We start from the raw sequence: 21128 nt of genomic DNA, 5'->3' as shown, positions 1-21128 counted from the left end.
TTGCTCAGCAGGTTAGGGATCCAGTGATGCCACGAGCTGTGATGTAGGTCACAGACGCGGCTTGGATCTGGCGTTGCTGTGGCTGTGGTATAGGTTCTGATTCGACCCCTAGCCTGGGAACATCCATATCCCTCAGGTGCGGCCCTAAAAAGAGAACAAACAAACAAACAAACAAACAAAAAACCCCACAACAAACTCCTGACACTTGGTAGGTGCTTGATGGCTGAATGAATACATGAATAAAAGCAAGGAAGGGCATTTAAGAAACTCAGATGACAAAACCTGCCAGGGTTTAGAAAAGATCTTTGCCAACCACCTCAGAATTCTCCCATCTTGAAATGGCAGTAATATTCACATCTACTTCCTTAAGGAGTTGTAAGGATTAGAGGATATCATGCAAATAAAAGCCTTAGCAAAAAGTCTGGCAAATGCCCAGTAAACACTGTTATTGTTATTCAACCAGAGTGGCTGTAGCTCTAAGGGAGATGGGCCAGAGGGGAATGCTTACCTGTCACTGGGATCCAGGGAATTGGCTCTGGGCCGTGGAGGGGAACACAAGTGTTTGCTGGAATCCCACATCTGCAAAGAGGGAAAAAGAAAGAATTATTAGTGACCTCTGGGATTCCAGGAGGAGTGTACAGTGTGATAGCAGCCTCATTCTCCCCATGGTGCTCCTTTCTTTTGGAGATCCCCAAATAAGTCCCCAACCCCTGTAAATACAGGCCAAGAACCAAATTAAAATGCCCAAACTCAGACTTCTGGTTGTGGCTCAGCAGAAACAAATCTGACTAGCATCTGTGAGGACACAGGTTTGATCCCTGGCCTTGCTCAGTGGGTAAGGATCTGGTGTTGCCGTGAGCTGTGGTGTAGGTTGCAGATGCGGCTCTAATCCTGCGTTGTTGTTGTGGCTGTGGTGTAGTCCAGCGGCTACAGCTCTGAATTGATCCCTGGCCTGGGAACTTCCATATGCTGATAGGGTGTGGCCCTAAAAAGACAAATAAATAAATAATATGCCAAAACTCTAAACTGAAGTCCATGAACCCTCAGCTGTAAATTTGGGCCCCTAAACCATGACCCAGACCTAAAACTAAAAGCAGCAAATTCCCAAACTTGAGCTTCAGAACTTCAGTCTCAACAGTGAGATGTCAGACCCTGCAATGGGGATTAGACCTGAAAACTCTGGCTTGTGATCTCCAAACTATGATATTAAGACACTAAAACTATGAGTTTAAATTCCCAAAGTGAGGACCTAGAACCCCAAAGGAAGCCCTTCCCAAACCTAAAACCCTAAACTCTAATACTGAGATACCCTAGACCCCCAAATTCTTAGCTTCCGATCTCCAAATAGAACCCCAATCCTAATATTAAGAACACAGAGCACAAACCTTAATATTGAAAACCCAAATCCTAAAGAAACCCAAGCTCCCAAAGCAAATCTCAACACTCCAAATTGACCTCAGATCCTAAAATAAAGATCTCTAGACCCCCAAACCATCACTTCAGACCCTCAAATTTTGACACCCTCCCCAACCTTAAAACTGAGCTCTCACATGAGTTCCATTCTGAAACCCAAACTCTAATATTGAAGCCTCATACTCATTGTGGAGAACTCCAGACCCTAACAATTCTCAAAGTTCCAAACTGTGACTCCAGACCCTAAATCTCATACCTCACACCCTTCCTTGAGATTCTAAAAGCTAAATCTAGACTGAGGCTTCAATCCTCCCAAATGATCCCCAAAATGATATGCTAGACCCAAATTAGGGTCTCTGATTCCAACAAGAAAGCTTCTAGGAGTTCCCGTCGTGGTGCAGTGGTTAACGAATCCGACTAGGAACCATGAGGTTGCGGGTTCGGTCCCTGCCCTTGCTCAGTGGGTTAAGGATCTGGCGTTGCCGTGAGCTGTGGTGTAGGTTGCAGACGCGGCTCGGATCCCGCATTGCTGTGGCTGTGGCGTAGGCCAGTGGCTGCAGCTCCGATTCGAGCCTGGGAACCTCCATATGCCGCGGGAGCGGCCCAAAGATATAGCAAAAAGACAAAAAAAAAAAAAAAAAAAAAAAAAAAAAAAAAGAAAGCTTCTAGTCCCTAAACCCAAGATCTTCAGGTTTCCAAAACTGGTTCTATCCTGACACAAATCCCGAGACCGCACATCCTAACTTGAGACTCCCCCGCCCCCCATCCCCAACATTATTCAGAGACTTGAATATCTGGATTCCTCAAACTTGAGCCTGGATTCCAATACTTAGGCCCAGCCTCAACGCTAAACTCCTGCTCTGCTGCCTGGGTCCTGCCTCGCCCACCGCCTGGGCACCCAAGGCAACCCGGCCCACCGGGACCCCTGAAACCCACAGAGGGAGGCCACGACCACAAAGTGCTGCCCCTGAGTGGGCCCCAGGTTCCCTTCTCGCCGGCTAGTCCCCCACCCCATTCCCCTCGGACTCCAGCACGCGCCTCAGGATGTGCAAAATGGCGTGAGGCCCCCCTTCTGGTTTTGTGCCAGCCCCACACTTGGGAGCCGGATTAGCGCCTTGTTCTGGTCTCGGGACGCTGGCGGTGCACGCGCGAGCCCCAGGTCGGCCTCGGCTGCCACGTTCCCAACCCAGGCGTGGGATGGGCACGAATTCCCTTTGGTGCGAGGCTCCGGCCTGAGGCCTGAGGAGAAGAGCAAGAGGGAGCTCTTGAGGCCAGGCCACGCCTCCACCAATTCCCGCCAAGGTGTGCTGGGCGCGAGACTGGAGAAGGGAAACGGCAGGGTGCAAGTGGCCCTGCGCACGCGCGCCCGGGGAAAGGTCCCTTCCTGCACAGAGCGAGCCTGGCCTCGCGCCTCCTGACACAGCCTTGGCCTGTGCGCGCCAAAGTGCCGGCCAATCAGGGCTCGCTCAGCTACCCGCCTTTTCCGCAGGCACCGCCCTGCCTGGCCACGCCCCCCGGCCACTTCCTGAGTCCCGGGCTGAAGTAGCCTAAACAAGAGGCGGGGTCTCCTAACCGCCAACCCTTAGCCAGAGAGACCTGACCAGTCTCCCTTCCTGCCCTCTGGTGTCCCTTCTCCCCCTCATCCCTCTAGTGCATGTCTAATGAGGGCCTACTCTGTGCCTGCCAAGCACTGCGCTGGAAGTCGGGAATTTAGCCGCGATCTTCCCAGTGCAGGCTCACAGAGTGTGAGACTAGTGAGGCAGAGGCTGCATTAAAGGGCCATAAACAGAAAAGATTCAAAGAGGAGGGCCACTGGAATCGGGCCTTAGTGGCAGTTCACCGCTTGAAATTATGTTCTTTAATATAGCCGACTCTCTCTTTTAGAAAGTTCACTCTTATGGCTCATGAGGAGGATGGGCAGGAAAACATAGCTTAAGGGGAGGCGATCTAGCAACCTAGTGGAGAGTAGAGATCCTGGTGTCTAAAATATTTCAGTTCAAATCATTTTCTTGCTGTGTTGCCATGGAGAATATGCTCAATCTCTTTCTGCCTTAACTTTTTTTTTTTCTTTTTCTTTTTAGGGCCGCACCCGCGGCATATGGAGGTTCCCAGCCTAAGGGTAAATTGGAGCTGCAACTGCCACAGCCACAGGAACACGGGATCTGAGCTGCGTCTACCACTTACAGCACAGCTCACCTACACCACAGCTCACCGCAACGCCGGATCCTTAACCCACTGAGCGAGACCAGGATCGAACACACATCCTCATGGATATTAGTCCCATTCATTTCCGCTGTGCCACAGTGGGGACTCCATCTTTCTGCCTTAACTTTTATATATTTGGGATAATTCTTACTGGGGTTCTCTGCAGTGTCTGGCATAAAATTAGCATGCAATACATTTTTACTCAACACTTATTTCCATTGTCCTGGGTGCTTGTACAAGATACACAAAGGGGCCTGTCCTCTTGGAGCTTCTATTATAACTACGATGTGCACAAATGTCTAATGCATCTGGTTTTCCTCCATCCTAAGGCTTAATTCCCATACTTGTAAATTAGGTGGTGGTAAGAAAACCAGGGGGAGTTCTCTTGTGGTGCAGTAGGTTAAGGATCCAGACTTGTCACTGCAGCGCCCGGGTCGCTGCAGCTGCATGTGTTCGATCCCTGGCCCGGGAAGTTCCATGTGGGGTAGGGGTGGCTCCAAAAAAAACCAAAATAAAACAACCCAGGAGGAAAAATGGATGGGAAAGTGAGAAAGGCGCTATTAATTAACACGTAAATAAGTTTAAGTAAATCGATAAACTGGTTCTTTCCCAACTCTCCACCCCACACAAACGCCCCTTTTAAATTTTCTCAATTCCGTTTCCAAAAGCCCAGGGCCAAAATGGAGGAGACTGCACTCCATTTCCCAGCGGGCTTGGCGTGGGCGCTCTCTGCGCCTGCGCTACCAGGCACACACGCTCTCTGTCTCCCGGGAGTTAGAGTCATTCTTTTCCTGAGCCCGCCCAGTTTGCTTCTTTCCCCACCTCCAAGCTTGACCGTGCTGCCTTCCGGGAGTTGTAGTCTGCGGCCTCCCGGACTCCAATTCCCAGCGGGCTTCGGGGCGGGAACCCGGAAGGGGAGGTTGGAGAGGAGCGAGTGGGGGAAACCCGCGTAGCCGAGGGAGCTGCAGCGCGGGGAGATGGTGAGAACGCTGAGCTGGGGCCAGGGGCGCTTGCGAACTGGGGCGGGCGTTTGGGACCCGGTGGCGAGAGGGAAGAGGCAGGAGCTAAAGAAGGGGCTGGATGAGGGGAGATCGTTTGGGGGATGGGATTGGGAGAAATGGGAGCCGGAGAGAGTAGTAGAAGAATGGGGGTTGGGGATGGGTCTTGAAGATGGGGAGAGAGTCGAGCTTTGGGATTGATTGTAAGGGAGCTCAGAGCTGGAGGAAGGAGTCCCGAGTTGGAGAAGGGGCTGGGCGTCCAGACAGAGGCACTGAAGGGGGCAATTTCGAGGGGTTTAGCCTAGGGGATGTTGAAAGGCATTAGGAGTCAGTGCTAGATGAATGAGGGGGTCTGGAGGCTCCGGAGGGAGAGGCCAGCTGTGGATGCCGTGGGTTGGAGCCTCTGGATCGGATTGGGGGCAGGAGGACAAGCTGAGATGGTAGAAGAGAGAAATCAATGGTAGAGTGGTGTGTAGGTTAGGACCCGGGACTGTGGGTGGGGTGAGGAGCATGAGATTAGGGGCCTGCATGTAGCGATAGTTTACTTAGCCCAGCCAGAGACTCCCGATAACTGGACAGTCACAGAACTGTAGGATGATATGGCCAGAAAGGGCCATCGAGACAACCTTTTGCACTCACATTTCTCTAATGGGATTTAGAAAAGTGTAGTGGTTTATGTGTACAGACGGTCCAGCACTCAGTTCTTTTCTTCTGCCATTCCTTTGCGACCTGGGCAAGTGTCCCCTCTCTATGAAACTCAGTGCCCTTATCTGTATCGTGGGAACAAAATGCCGCTGAGAAGAGAGGAGGCTTGCATCCCAGAGCTGTTGGTGGGAAGTTCCCTGCTCCAGGAATGTGACTGGGTCACAGGTGCTAATGGATTCCCTCTTTTTCAGCCCAGCCCCAGGGGCGTTTTCTCAAACTCTGGCACTGATCTGGGCACAGCCCCGCTCAGAAGCATGCAGGGGTTCCCCACAGTCAACTCCAGCTCACACTAATTGTTTAGGAAGTGCCTGGCCCTGTTCGTAGTTGTTTGTATTAACTCATTTGATTCTGACAACACCCCTTAAGTTGTCTCCATCCTACAGAGAGGAAGCAGAGGCACAGAGAGGTTCAGCAACTTTTCCAAGGTCAGCCAGCATGAGTGGTTGACTCAGGAGTCCAACCTCGGCATCCTGGCTCAGAGTCCGTGCTCTCAGCTCTGTAATACAGTCCCCTTTCCTGGTACTGAAGTGTCATGAGTAGGGCAGAGACTTGAGAACTGAAAGCAGTCTTCAGGTTGAATTTTATTTATTTATCTATGTATTGGCCCCACCCTTGGCATCTAAAAGTTCGCCGGGGCCAGGGATCGAACCCCCACCACAGCAGTGACCTGAGCCTGCTGCAGTGACAATGCCAGATCCTTCACCCACCGGGCCACAAGAGAGCTCCTCAATTTGAATTTTAGTTCTACTCCTTACTTACTGTGTGACCTTGAGTAAGTCTTTGAGCGGCTCCTCAACTGTAAAGTGGGATCAGTAACCCTAGGATGGTTAGAGGGTTTGGGGAGGGAAGCAGGTCACGTGCTTGGAGTACGCGCTTGATACGTATGAGTTGTCTTTTTTTTTGAATGGCAATGAGAAACTCAGACTTGAGAGAGGGCGGTAGTGAAGGACCAGTGAGGAAAACATCAGCCAGGCTGCCTTCTAGTTCTCTACCCCTGGGCTCCTAGGTCCAAGGGTCACTCCTTGAGGGGGTGCTCAGAAATTCAATCTGTCCCCATTCCCATTCCTAGCCACAGCCAAAGATAAATAATTCACTCGCCCATGCCCAGCCTGGCCCAACTCCAGGTATTTCAGTGAGCAGGAACTATTTCTAACAACTGTGTGGGTTTTCTGCCCCCCCCCACCCTTTTGGTCCTTAGGACTTCCCTGGGCAGTGTGGCAACTTTCTAAGTCATTTTGAAATGGGCTCATTTGTTGTGAGGCTTCCTGAGTTGACCCATAAGGTCTCTGACTCTGATAGGAGAGCTTAGGGTGAAAAGCATTGGCTACAGATAGGCCCACATTCATATCCCCACCTCTGCTGCTGTGTGTCCTTGGCCAAGTTGCATTCCCATTGCTGGGTCTCAGTTTTCTCGTATGTAAAATGGGACCACCTTCCAACCACGAGGCTCTTGTCAAGGGTCGATGTGGTAACATGTATAACGTGCCTAGTGCGTAGTAAGCCTTTAACAAGTGTGAGGTCTTTTGAATAATTTTGTTTCTCCAAGAAAAATGTATTGCGCACGTGCTCCAGAACCAGGACACCCAGAGCCGAATCCTGACTCCCATCACCCACCTGCTCTGTGACTTTGGGCAAGTCCTTTAACTTCTCTGGGCCTCGGTTTCCTCTTCTGGAGAATTGGGGGTTCACCCCCTGCGTGTTGCTAGGGTACTACTATGTGCCAGGGCTTGTACCAGGTTCAGGCCAATACCTGGCCCTTGGGGAGCTTGCTGTTGTCATAACACTGGGGCAGTTTTACAGCTCTGGTGGCATTTGTGTTCTTTCTTCTGGATTGGGTGTTTCTATCCCTGCTTCATTTTCAGTCCCTTGTGCCAGCTTTGCCTGGTGGTCATTGCTTTCCTGGATTTTTAACATTTTATCCCCTGGTCTCAGTGAATTATCTGAAAATCTGTTGGTTTGGAGAAGAGTTGCCAACTTCTTCCTCATCCCTGTACCTGTTTGTCACATCTGGGGTGACGTGACACTTTTTTTCCCCCCTTTCCTTTGTTGGTTTGTCTTAGAAATTGTGTCTCCTTTCCAAGTGATTTTGCCTTTTCTTCAAATCTTAAATGTGTTTGCAGCCTGTGCTTATCTTACTCATACAAAATGATATTTTTACCATTTCTAATGGTATATTTCTGGCAGCTCTGGTAAAGCTGTATTATTCCTAGGAGTTCCCTGGTGGCTCAGTGCGTTAAGGATCTGGCATTGTCACTGCTTTGGTGAGGGTTTAACCACTGGCCTGGGAACATCCACATGTCTTGGGCGCAGCCCCCCCCCCAAAAAAAGGTGTATTATTTCTAAAAGTACAGGTTTTCTAAAATGCTTATCTTGCCACTTGCTCTTTGATACTCTCCTGACCCTTCAATTAAGATCATAACTCCCAGAGCTCCTGCTGTGGAGCAATGGGGTCGGCAGCATCTCTGGTGTGCTAGGACACGGTTCAATCCTTGGCGCAGCACAGTGGGTCAAGGATCTAGTGTTGCTGCAGCTGCAGATTAGTCACAACTGCGACTCAGATCTAACCCCTGGCCTGAGAGCTCCATATACCATGGGGCGGCCAAAAATTGAAGAAAAAAAAAAAAGAAAGGGAGTTCCCGTTGTGGCGCAGCAGAAACGAATCCCACAGTATCCATGAGGATGTGGGTTCCATCCCTGGCTTTGCTCAGAAGGTTGAGGATTCAGCCTTGCCGTGAGCTGTAGTGTAGATTGCAGACAGGGCTTGGATCCCAAGTTGCAGTGGCTGTGGTGGAGGTCGCAGACGTGGCTCAGATCCTGTGTGGCTGTGGCTGCGGTATAGGCCGGCAGCTGTAGCTCTGATTCGTCCCCTAGCCTGGGAACTTCCATATGCTGCAGGTGTGGCCCTAAAAAAAATTAAAAAAAAAAGATCCTAACTCCCACTTTCCATTCCTGATCCCCTCTACTTGCTGTATTTGCTTCCCTGCAGCACCTTGAATTTGACTCTTTATTTTCCCCTCTCTCCGATCCTGGAGGACAAGGATTTCCGTCTCCAGGCCCCTGCGTATTCCCTGCTGCCCAGACCAGTGCCTGGCCCAGGGTAGCTGCTCTGTAAATACCGCTTAGTTACTAGGTGAGCCCCAGGACCCAGTGATAACAGAGGGATGGCCATATGCTGATTAGTGTGAGGGATTCCGATCGGTTTCATTTCAGAATGTGAAATAAAGAGGACGTCTTTGGCTCGGTCCGTGGCGGTCAGACTCTTCAGTAGTCTCACCTTTTCTTCATAATCCTGGCACTTTCGTACTGGCCTCTCCTGGGTGCCTCGCTGGCCCCGAGATCTCAGTGACTCATCAGCCAGCCCTTGGGTGGGTGCCATTATTATCTGTGTTTTACAGTGGGGGAAATTGAGGCACAGGAGGCTAAGGACCCTGCCTACAGTCACACCCTGGGGAGTGGGAAAGCTGGGGGGCTGGCGGCTCTGTTTGGACTCTGGCTACCCGCTGGATCTCTAGATCCTGCAGATTTATTTGGATGATTCCTGCCATCAGGGAGCTCTCAGAGAGGAACACTTGAGAAGGGGAGAGAGACCAGCAGACCCCGCGTCCGGATGAGGATGGATGGATCGGGACTGCGGACAAAGGGGTAGCAGGGCTGTCAGGGTAGAGAGAGGGGAGGATAGAAGGAGCAGGAGCAGAGCCCTGGGGTCCTGCCACCGACGCCCGTATGCCTGTGGCCAAGTGTATTTCCTGGGCACGGCGCTGTGCCCAGCCCTCTGACCTCCTCGACCCCGGGATGGAGGCCAAGGTCGGGGAGGGGAGCATCACCTGAATCAGCATGGGAGTCAGGCATCTGCTTTTTTTAAAAAATCATTTCCTTCCTTCTGTCTTCGGTTTATCTGTGGTTGATACTGTTTCCAGCTTCTGAAGTGGCAGGCTTAGCTTGTTCATTGTCCGCCTTTCTCTGTGCTTTTACGGTGGCGGGTTCTCCCTGGACCTGCCGCACAGCTGTCTGACGCGCTGTCTTTACCTTCATCTGGGCCTTCCTTCCTTTGGCCTGTCTTCCGGGCTAGATCTTTCCTTGATCTAATAGCTTCCTTTTTCTTGGTGTACTCCTGCACTTTGGTGAAGCAGATCCTCCAGCGGGTTTCCCAAGAAAGGGTTCACGGGCATGTTTTGTTTGTTTTGCCAACTCTCACCTCTCCTGGAAGGGTTTTAAGCAGGGGAGTGATGCCGTCGGATATGTGTTTGCAAAGATCTCTGGCTGCCATGGAAAGGATGGAGCCGGAAGAGCTAAACCAAGTCAGGGAGCCAAGCGGAGAAGTGCCTTTGAGGAGAGGGCCCAGCCCTCCGGAAACCCAGAGGATGGAGGGGAGAGGGGCCCCTCGAGCAGGTCCTTGTCATTCAGCAATGACAGGTGACAGGTGCTATAAGAGGAGGCCTCAGGAGGAAGAGATCCTGGGTGGCTTAGGAGGGCACCAGGAGAGCCCTCGGAGGAGGTGGCATCCTGCCTCGGTCCCGGGAGCAGGATTTCTGCTGGTGGACTTGGCTGGACCAGCTCGTTTCTCACCAGAGGTCCCAGTAGCAGCTGTGCAGAAGGCAGACAGCATGGCAGTGTTAGGGGTTTATTCAAACAAACACACACTGCACACCTGCGACGTGCTGGGGTGTTCCTTCTCGAACTGAAATGTGCATGCGAATCTCCCAGAGAGCTTGTTGAAGTGCACGTTCTGATCCAGCAGGTGTAGGGCAGAGCCCAATACTGCGTTTCTTTTTTCTTTTTTTCTTTTTACAGCTGTACCTGTGGCATATGGACATTCCCAGGCTAGGGGTCAAATCCAAATCAGAGATACAGCTGCTGGCCATAGCCACAGCCACAGCCATGCCGGATCTGAGCCACATCTGTGACCGACCCCACAACTTGTGGCAACATGGGGTCCTTAACCCAGTCAGCAAAGCCAGGGATCAAACCGGCGGTCTCACGGACACTATGTCAGATTTTTAACCCACGAGGCCACAATGGAATCTCCCCAAGACTGCATTTCTAATACCCCCCAGCAGCTGCTCCTCGAGGGAGCCCACTGGTAGTAGCCAACCACTGGGTACTGTTCTAAAAGCTGGGAAGATAGCAGTGGAAAAATCAAAAAACGAGATGAAAATATCAGCCCTGGGGAAGCTTTCATTTCAGTAAGGGAAGCCGACACTAAGCTTTATAAACAAAATCGGGAGTGGGTGAGATTGTAACGTGTGCTAAGGAGAAAAACAAATCTGGGAAGGACAGTGTGTGAGTCTGTGGCGAGGGCTGCAGTTTTAAGTCAATGCAGGTCAAGGCAGGTGATCTCTGAGCAACACCTGGTGGAGGGACGGGAGGGGGCCCTGTGGATACCTGAGGAAGAGTATTCTAGGCAGAGGGAAACAGAGTGCAAAGGCCCTAAGGACTGAACAAGATGATCCAGGAAAAATGGTCCCTAAACTCAGCGAAGGAGCTACGTGCATGCTGGTGTCAGCCAGACTTGGATTCAAAGCTCAGCCACAAAGCTGTGTCCACAACGGCGCTATTTAGCCATTCTCTGCCTCCACTTCCTAATCTTCGAAATGAGATGAAAACTAGTGAGAATTAAATGAGTTACTATTTGTAAAGCGCCCAGAGCAAAGCCTGGCTCGTGGCGGGTGTTAACTGCTCTTGTGGTCATTCTTTGCTCTTTAATATATTCATGTTGGCCATGACTGTTTATTTGGATGCCTGCCCCCATTCCCATGAGCTCCTCCTGGCGAGCTCCGTGTCATCTCTGTGTCCCCATCTCTGTCGCCAACCCAGGGCCAGCACACAGGAGGACATCTGAATGTCAGACGAGGGATGTAAAGCTGTCTCATTGTCAGAGGCATTCCAGCGAGGGTGCTGAGTGTGGGGTTCACGTCTTTACTGATTGCATCTTTCCAACCAATGTCTGTCTAATGGAGAAATACATTAAGGTTTCCCATCACAGTTGTGGATTTGCCAAACCGTTTGTCATTGTATTGTTTTTTGCTTTGTACCGTTTGGGGCCACAGTACTAGGAGCATGTGTGTTGAGAACTTTAGTGTTTGATGGGTTTGTTTTGTCACCATCTTTGTCCCGATAACACCTCTTGCATTTGTCCGTTACTTTTTGTTTTTAAACAGCAGTGTCACTTTTTCTGCTTGTCCCTTGTTTCATATTTGCCTGGTCAGTCTTTTTTCCACCTTTTATTTTCAGTCTTTCTGGCTCATGATGTTTTACAATAAAAGGAGCTTCCCAGAGCATTCTCTGAAAGCTGACTTCGTGTAGAGCCTTGTGCTGGGCTCAGTGTGTCGAAAGTTAGAAAATTCTGTTCCCCCGGTGACCTCGGACACAGATAAAAAACTTGGGTGTGAAACAGCGTTTACACTGCCAGATTTCATGGAGCTTAGGACATAGAGCCTAAGGGAAGGAAGCTTTGATCCATGCAGTCCCATGCTGGGCAGGGTTGCTGGGGTCCCCATGATGACCATGACAGCTCTGCCCTTCCTCCCTCCTCTCCTGCTGGGGTTTCACTATCCCATGGAGGAGACAGATCTATCCCCAGACAGTGATGACTCAGAGTGGGCAGGGCTGAGACTTAGGAACCCAGAAGTCCCCTTCTGGGCAGGTGGGAGGTTTCCAGGAAGAGAGCTCAGGGAAGGCCTCTCCGTTAAAGATACAGGCCCATTAACATTACATTTGGGCAGAATTCTCATCGTGGCTCAGCGGGTTAAGAACCTAACAAGTATCCCTGAGGATGTGGGTTTAATCCCTGGCCTTGCTCAGTGAGTTAAAGGATCCAGCGTTGCTGTGAGCTGTGGTATAAGTCGCAGACTCAGCTTGGATCCCCCATTGGCTGTGGTGTAGGCCGGCAGCTTTGCCTGCTAACCTGGGAACTTGCATGTGCCGCAGCTGCAGCCATTAAAAAAAAAAAGTTATATTTGAGCAAAGACCCAAATGATAGAAGAGATCGAGCCGCGTGGAGATCTGGGAGGAAAGCATTCCAGTCCAGTCTGAGGGAACAGCAGATGCAAAATCTATGGAAGGCAAGAGCTTGGTGACCGAGGAACAGATAGCAAGGAGGCCAGTGTGGGAGCCCAGAGGTGGAGCCTGACCCTGGCTGGGTGGGGTGGGTTCACTCCTTGGAGGAGGGGATGGCAGAGCGGACACCCTAGAGGATATATAATTAAACAATAGGGCTCAGCAATCTAGAATCAGATTCCCTGGGTTCATAGTCCTACTTCAAGTCACACCAGTTCTGTGTGACCTGGGACTAGTTAAACAACCTGTTCCGCCTCAGTGTCTTCATCTGTACAATGGAAATAATAGTTCCTCCTGAGGATCAGACAGGGCCCCAGTGTTCCAACCACTCAGTATGCCAGATCAGGTGCTTACCTGGGTCCACTGGGAGCTAGGCAGAGTGGGGAGGGATCAGCTGGACTGGTGGGGTACCTGGGCTTTTTCCCAAGGGCACTGGGGAGTCATAGCAGGTTCTCAGCCAGATAGGGACAAGATCAGGTTTATACTTTAAGAAGATCCTTCTGGCTGTGTTGTGCAGGATGGTTGGTAGCAGGCTGGGTGGTGGGGATGTGGAACCACCTTTGGTGTCTCTTGAGTTCACCTGGCACTGAAAGGATCTAGGCCAGTGCTGTTCAATAGAAAATAGAGTGAGCTTTACATGTAACTGAAGATCTTTGAGTAGTCACATTTAAAAAGTCAAAAGAAAGAGATGGAGTTAACTTTAAACATTTTAATTGAACTCAATTACATCCCAAATATTATTATTTTAACAGGTAACTAATATTTTAAAAAACATTGTCGAGGTATTTCATATTCTTTTCTTGTACTAGATCTGAGTCAGATTTGTGGTGCCTTGTGGAAGGGCTGGCTGGCCTGAGAGTGCCTTTTGGCCACACGGCCTTAGCCTCCAATGCCAGGCCCTGAGGCTTAGACTCACTGCCAAGGGAGCCGGCCCAGGGTTCTGCCCATTGTTTTTCAAGGTGAGGTGATCCCGCTGCTCAGTTTCTCCCGCAGGAAATCTCGGCCCCTAAGGTTCTCTGCCAAAACTAGGCACTTTGAGATATTTTTGCTCCCATCCTTCGGCCCTGAAGTCTCAATCCCTGAGCCGCCTGGCCCTTTAAATCTCAGCTGTCAATCAGGGCTCCTGTTCGGAGGGAACGTGGTGATAAACCTCTCCTTGAATGCCCTGGCCGATTTCCTGGCCTGGTTCCTCCATTTAGCAGAAAGTTGGGAATTGTTCCACACTCTCTTGCACTCGGCTGTTTCCACACCCACTTCGTCACCTCTCGTCTCCTCCGCCCTCTTTCGAAGTTGGGCCCCTTCGCCAAGGCCTTCCTTATATGGGCACGGCCCCGAACGGCCGCCGCTCATTGGCTGGGGGCTTCACACGCGCGTCTGTCAACAAAGGGGCGGGGTGAAACCAGTCGGGCGCCAGCCCCCACGACCGCCGGAGGGAAGGAGCGAGGGGGCGGGCCCGCTTCAGCTTCTTGCGCACGCGTGTGGGGTGTGTGTGTGTGTGTGTGTGTGTGTGTGCTGCCACCTACTCCCGCCACAGGGGGGCGGGGTCGCGGGTGGGGGGCACTTTGGGGGCGTGTCTAGGTTTCCTGGGAAGTGGTTAAAAAATTGGGGAGTTTGGTCGTGGCGCAGTGGTTAACGAATCCGACTAGGAACCATGAGGTTGCGGGTTCGGTCCCTGCCCTTGCTTAGTGGGTTAACGATCCGGCGTTGCCGTGAGCTGTGGTGTAGGTTGCAGACGCGGCTCGGATCCCGCGTTGCTGTGGCTCTGGCGTAGGCCGGTGGCTACAGCTCCGATTCAACCCCTAGCCTGGGAACCTCCATATGCCGCGGGAGTGGCCCAAGAAATAGCAACAACAACAACAACAACAACAACAAAAAGACAAAAAAAAAAAAAAAATTGGGGAGTTTGTATTTAAGTGATGTTTAGGGGCTTGAGAAGATTTTGCCTGGGCGTGAGGATGCTTTGGTGTTCCATTGAGTTCAGGGGGAGCCTTGGGATTTGGGTTTGGGTTCTTTTATAGTGTGGAAGTTTCGGTTGCATTGTAGGAGGTCTCCCGTGTGCTTTGGGGGTTTAGCGGGTATAGGCTTTGCGGAGCCACGGAGAGACTCAGGAGCAAAGAAGAGTACAAAGGTACCAATTCTGGTCCCAGAATGCATGGGTTTTCTGTTCTCTCCACTTCCTACCTACCTGACACAGGACGTGGGATTCAGTCTTTCTGTGCCTCATCTGGAAACAGGGACTAAGAACATTATGTGCTTCATAGAGACAGGAGAGGATTAGCAGGAATTGTTAGAACAGTAACAATTAGTAACCGGGTAAGCTCCCAGTGAGCATACAATAAAGTACAGTAAGCTCTAGTCTGTTTATTAACATTCATGAGGTTTCTTTGGAAGTTCGTTTGGTTTTGAGAAATATATGGTTTGGGATTAGTTTTATGTGTTAGGGAGCTTTTATGTTCTAGTGAGTTATTTTGCAAATGGGGGACTTCTGTGGGATTAGGGAATACACGTGGAGGTTTAGAAAAAGTTTGAGGTGATTATAGAGTTTCAGGAAGCTGGTCTTTGGGGGCATCTGTGAGGTTGGGAAATTGCTGTGTGTGTTGGAGTTCTGGTAGGCGTGGGATCTGTGAGGGGTTCGTTGAAATTGAGGCTTTCTGTGCTGAAGGAGATATTTTCAGATTTGGAGGTATAAAGTAGGGTTTCAGGAGTTCCCTTCGTGGCACAGTGGAAACAAATCTGACTAGGAACCATGAGGTTGCAGGTTCCATCCCTGGCCTCTCTCGTTGGTTAAAGATCTGGCAGTGCCGTGAGCTGTGGTGTAGGTCGCAGACATGGTTCAGCTCCTGCATTGTTGTGACTGTGGCATAGGTCAGCAGCTATAGCTCCGATTCGACCCCTAGCCTGGGAACCTCCATGTGCCACAGGTGTGGCCCTGAAAAGACAAAAAAAAAAAAAAAAAAAAGTAGGGTTTCACAGTGTCTGGGTATTTTGGATATTTGCGGCCTGGATATATTTACATCTACAGGGAATGAGTGGTCTTTTTTTTTTTTTTTTTTTTTTTGGCCTTTTGCCATTTTTTGGGCCGCTCCCGCGGCATATGGAGTTTCCCAGCCTAGGGGTCTAATCGGAGCTGTAGCTGCCAGCCTATGCCAGAGCCACAGCAATGCGGGATCCGAGCTGCGTCTGCAACCTACACCACAGCTCACGGCAACGCCGGATCGTTAACCCACTAAGCAAGGTCAGGGATCAAACCCACAACCTCATGGTTCCTAGTTGGATTCGTTAACCACTGTGCCATGACGGGAACTCCTGAGTGGTCTTTCTTTACTGTGTTGCTTCTATCCCTGGACATTCAGATGTGTTGGTGATTGGTAAACTTTGCCATCTATAGATTTTAGGGGCTTTTTTTGGGGGGGGGGGCAAACTCACAGCATATGGAAGTTCCCAGGCTAGGGGTCGAATCAGAGCTCCAGCTGCCGACCTACACCACAGCCACAGCAACTCAGGATCCAAGCCAAGTCTGGGACCTACCCCACAGCTCACGGCAAGGCTGGATCCTTAACCCCCTGATCAAGGCCGCATCCTTATGGATCCTAGTCTGGTTCATTACCACTGAACCATGATGGGAACTCCCTGTTTTCTTTTTTGGTTTCAGGGGTTTGTTGTTGTGTTGTTGGGTTTTTTTTAGCAAGAAACTGGGACTTCAGCATATGTTGTATTAGGTGGGATTGGAGATTATGAGAGGCAAGGATTTTTAGGATTAGGACTCTGTTTCTGTGTCTGTGGGTGTTTGGAAGCTGTCTAAATCTGGAATGATGTCTACAGGACCAGGAAATAAATGGGGTTTTAGTGGTATCTGGTATTGCCTGAATTTATAGAGGGACAGTATGTACTGCAGAGTTCAGCAAAATTTTTTCCATAAAGGGTCATATAATGAGTATTTTAGGCTTTGCAGGCCGTATGTCCTCTGTTGCAACTACTCTGCCGTCATAGCATGAGAGCAGTCATAAACAAATGAACATGTTTCAATAAAACTTTATTTACAGAGACAAGAAATGGGCCGGTTGGGCACGTGGCTCCAAGTAGTATGACGAGGAGTCAGCAAATTGCTTTCACTGGTCTGTAAACATGTGGAAGATTCGATATTGAAAGGGTGTGTAGGTTTCAAGATGTCTGGAGGGAGATGGGCCAGGGAAGGATCAAGACTGAGGGATTGACCCTGTTGGTCCCGCAGTGGAATGTGGTTGTGTCCGACTCCTTAGCAAAATTGCCTCCCCATTAGGTCATGCACACAAAGTCACTGCAAAATAAAACAGTTACTTTTACAAGCCCTAAATTGAAAAGTCTAGAAACCAAGTTTGAAAGCCTGGTTTTGTGCTGTATAAGCACATTTCCCCACGCTGAGCCTCAAACTCAGCAAGTTATGAGCAACGCGAGGAAACTAGACCAAAACAGGCCTTTCATCTCAGGAGTCTGGTGGCTATGCTTAAGGAAATTACCTGCGCGATTTTGGTGCGAGTGTGTAAATTTTCTGCACACACAGCTTTCAGAGATCCTCAGAGAGACTCATGACCCAAACCAAGTGAAGAGCTGATTTCTTACGGGCCTGTCTGGCTCTGACCTCTGATTTTCTTCCCCCGCCCAACCCACCTCGTTCCTTCGTTCCTTCCTCCGTGGGCTCAAGCAGCCATGGCTGTGGGCAGGGCTGGGAATTCTTATCTTTTCAGGGACTTGTTACTGGGTGAGCAAATCAGAAAAGGAAGTACTGTCTGTCAGTTGGTACTTTCACTTCTGTTTAAAGGTGAGGCAGCTGGAGGCCTCTGGATCGAGAGTGAAACCAGTCAGCTCCGGTCACATTCTCGGTTTTTACAAGAGCAGGTCCCATCACCTCTGCAGCCCTCCCTTTGCTCACCTGCGCCAGAGCAGGAAGAGGGTCTTAGTGGGCTGATTTGGTCTGTCCCCTCGGGTGAGGAGAGGTGGAGGGTTCTGAGGGCTATTGCGAGGGTACTAGGGGGTACTGGGAGGGCAGGCTATTCCCCCAGTCCCCTGACCTCCTCTTTCCTGTCTCCAGGTGGCCCCTGGAGCCCCCCACCGCCAGCCGGGTCCTGAGATGTGGTGAACCAGCCTGCCTGTCTGCCGCCTTTCCCCAGAATGGACCGAGGTGGCCTCTTGCCCTTCCAGCTGTGGTGCCCTCGGCCCTTTGGCACCTACTCCCAGAACCAGCCGCGCCCGCCTTCCGCAGCGCTCAAGCCAGCTGCCTGCTCCGAGCCAGGCAGTGGGGCGGAGCCAGATCATGGTCCCGCCCACTCAGAGAACACACCCCCGGCCTTGGCAGCCGAGGCGCCCGCTTCCCAGCCTGCCCCACTCCTTTCCGCAGCAGCTGCTGGCGACGAGGGTCGAGTCCTGCTGGACACGTGGTATGTCATCAAGCCTGGCAATACAAAGGAGAAGGTGGCCTTCTTTGTGGCCCACCAGTGTGGTGGGGGCAGCCGGGCCAGCTCCATGAAGGTCAAGGGGCACTGGGGCAGTGACAGCTCCAAGGCCAAGCGGAGGAGGCGCTGTCTTGAGCCTACTAAGGCTCCGCCGGACCCAGGGGGACAGGACGGGCCCCCTCCTGCTGAGGGGGCCCCGGCCTCAGCCAGCGAGGATGTAGACCTGCTCTCTGTGGCCGAGATGGTGGCCCTGGTGGAACAGCGGGCCGCCCTGGCCTTGCAGAACTACTCGCGCCCCAGCGCTCCAGCACCCGTGGTCTTTGTGTCGGCTGAGCAGGGCGGGCCTGCCAAGGGGCTGGGGTCCGAGCGGCGGTCGGGTGGTGGGGACTGCAGCCGGGTCGCTGAAGCGGTGGCCCACTTCGAGGCCCAGCGGGACAGCCCTCCATCCAAGGGCCTCCGCAAGGAGGAGCGGCCTGGGCCAGGCCCCGGGGAGGTGCGCATCGCCTTCCGGATCTCCAACGGCCGAGAGCCCCGGGCACCGGACGGTGGCCTGCCCAATGGGAGCGGGGGCCGGCCAGGTTGTGCCTACCCTGGCAGCCCCGGTCCTGGGGCCCGGGCCAAGGACAAGATCACCTGCGACCTTTACCAGCTCATCAGCCCGTCTCGGGACGCCCTGCCCAGCAACGTGGAGTTCCTGCTGGCCAGGGCGGATGAAGCCAGCGAGGGTGAGAGCCCAGCCCCCGCCAGGCCCGAGGACACGCCCCCGGCCCCCCCTCCCCCCCCTGCCCGGGACTGTGGCGCGTCAGGCTTCCATGTGGATGTGGTGGTGACGGGCGTGGTGGATGAGTGCATCTTCTTTGGCAAGGACGGCACCAAAAATGTGAAGGAGGAGACGGTGTGCCTGACGGTCAGCCCCGAGGAGCCGCCCCCACCCGGCCAGCTCTTCTTCCTCCAGCCCCGGGGACCTGACGGGCCTCCCGAGCCACCCCCGGCCGACGCGCCGGCCGCCGCGCCAGGCCCGGACGATGCCGAGGGGACGACGGACACTTCCCTGTGCCGCCTGTACCGGCACGTGTCGCACGACTTCTTGGAGATCCGCTTCAAGATCCAGAGGTTGCTGGAGCCGCGGCAGTACATGCTGCTGCTGCCCGAGCACGTGCTAGTCAAGATCTTCAGCTTCCTGCCCACGCGGGCCCTGGCGGCCCTCAAGTGCACCTGCCACCATTTCAAGGGCATCATTGAGGCGTTCGGCGTGCGGGCCACAGACTCGCGCTGGAGCCGCGACCCACTCTACCGCGACGACCCTTGCAAGCAGTGCCGCAAGAGATACGAGAAGGGCGATGTGTCGCTCTGCCGCTGGCACCCCAAGCCCTACCACCACGACCTGCCTTACGGACGTTCCTACTGGATGTGCTGCCGCCGAGCCGACCGCGAGACGCCCGGCTGCCGCCTGGGTCTGCACGATAACAACTGGGTGCTGCCCTGCAACGGGCCAGGCGGTGGCGGCGGGGCCCGGGCCGGCCGGGAGGAGGGGAGGTGAAGCCGGGGGAGGGGGGGGGAAGAGCCCACCATGCCCACCCCCACCCCCTCCCCCGAGGAGCCGAGGGTCAGGACTGGGGTCCCCGGCCCACACCCCTCCTCCAGGCATCGTTGGGCCCCCCTCCAGAACTGAGATGGGATTCTGGGGGATGACCCGAGAAAGCACTCTGATTGACCCCTGGTGGTTTTCTACTCTGCAGACACTCAAGTTGGGTGTTTTGGTTGTTGGTTTTTTTTTTTTTTTTTTTTGAATCAGCATCTCAATTTCTTCTCCATTCAGCCCCAGTGCCCTCCTTGCCCCTCACTCTCCATACCCCAGGGACCCACCAGCAGGGAGCAGACGGCAGCTAATTTTGGTACTACTTAAGGGTTCCCCCATTCTGGCCCCCTTCCGCTCCCTCCCCCAACTCTTTCTCTCTGGAGCTGTTTTCTCCCAAGAGGCTGCAGCACCCAAGGTTGGTACCCTTCCTAACCTATGACACCAGGGCTCACCTCCTCTTTAGGAGATGGGGGCCATCAGATCATCCGATCACATGGCAGCCTACCATTTCTAGACACTTTCTCCCGTTAAAACAATAAAAAATGTTTTCTCCTTAGCCTCAAGCTATCAGTCTCTCTACTTCCCCTAAAGGGGAAGAGGGGGAAAAAAAGTTGCAGTATGAAAATTCCCCTCCTCCCAATGTTAAGCTATTGCCATGCCTCTCCCCTCCCATCCCCCCACCCCCACCTCCCCCCTCCCAAAAAAAAGCTGTGAAGCCCTTTGCCTCGCTCTTGACAGCGTGGGGGGCCGGTGGGCAGGGACTGTGGCTTTGAATTTCTGGGTTTTTCCTTTCACTCTGGATACTTGTTCAGGTGTTGGGGTCTTTCCACCCCCAGTCACATGCATTTCTTTGGACTCCTTTGGTCAACCAAGACCTTGATTTTCAGGCAGTTTGATCTGGGGTGGTTTTTTTTTGTTCTCTTTGGGTTTTTTTTGTTTGTTTGTTTTGGTTTGGTTTTTTCATCCTTGTGGTTCTGGAAAGCTTCTAACGTGTGGCATCTGACCAGTTTTGAATTGGTCCTTTCTATAAAATCAATATTTATAAGGCTGGGCCCAGACTGGTTTGTGTGTTGTTCAGGGAGGGGGTTGGGAGAGAAGGGAGTTATGGGCCCGTGCAGGCTGAGATGGGACAAGTTGAGAGAGGAGAATCCTTAGTCTGAGATGATTTTTGACCCTTCGTCTGTGTCAGTGTGGGTTTGAAAATCTCGAAATAGTAGCAGTTTAAACAAGATAGTATTTCTTTCTTTAGAAGGCCCATGTTGGGCACCTTTGGTGACCCGGAAGTCATTTGGAACCCGGGTTCCTTCTAGCCCACTATCCCATCATTCTTTAGCTGTGGCTCTCATCCTTATGGTCCAGAATGGCTGCTGGAGCTCCACCTGTCACCTTTTGCAGGAAGAGAAGTCCCCTTCCTTCCAGGAGTTACTACACTCTACTTGTGTGCGCATCTCATTGGTCAGAACTTTAGCCACATGGAAGAACTACAGAGGAGACTGGGAAATGCAATCTTTTAGCTGGATGTATTATGTCCAACAAAAAAACTCTCACTAAAGGAGTTCTCTTGTGGCCTAGTGGTTTAAGGATCTGGCATAGTCACTGCAGCAACTTGGGTTGCTGCTGTGGCATGGGTTTGATCCCTGGCCTGGGAACTTCCTCGTGCCATGGGCGTGGCCAAACAAACAAACAAAATTATTGCTAAAGATCCCTGTAATTAAAGCTTTAAAATATTCAGTTAATTGTTTA

At 52.1% G+C, this 21128-nt stretch overlaps 1 protein-coding gene across 4 annotated transcripts; it reads left to right on the top strand.

Moving 5' to 3' along the window:
• Positions 4517–20430, top strand: FBXO46 (F-box protein 46). Of its 4 annotated transcripts, none has more exons than XM_021094574.1 (2): positions 4517–4598; positions 17446–20430. In XM_021094574.1, exon 2 carries the CDS (start codon positions 17526–17528, stop codon positions 19344–19346), a length of 1821 nt encoding a protein of 606 aa, XP_020950233.1. In that variant the 5' UTR covers positions 4517–4598; positions 17446–17525; the 3' UTR covers positions 19347–20430. The 4 variants fall into 4 exon arrangements, with proteins under 4 accessions (XP_020950233.1, XP_020950236.1, XP_020950235.1 ...); XM_021094577.1 differs by lacking the exon at positions 4517–4598 and adding an exon at positions 12190–13860; XM_021094576.1 differs by lacking the exon at positions 4517–4598 and adding an exon at positions 14226–14505.

The sequence above is a fragment of the Sus scrofa genome, chromosome 6 (genome assembly GCF_000003025.6).
Source record: "Sus scrofa isolate TJ Tabasco breed Duroc chromosome 6, Sscrofa11.1, whole genome shotgun sequence".
NCBI lineage: Eukaryota > Metazoa > Chordata > Mammalia > Artiodactyla > Suidae > Sus > Sus scrofa.
This window is presented reverse-complemented; position numbering and strand designations above follow the sequence as displayed.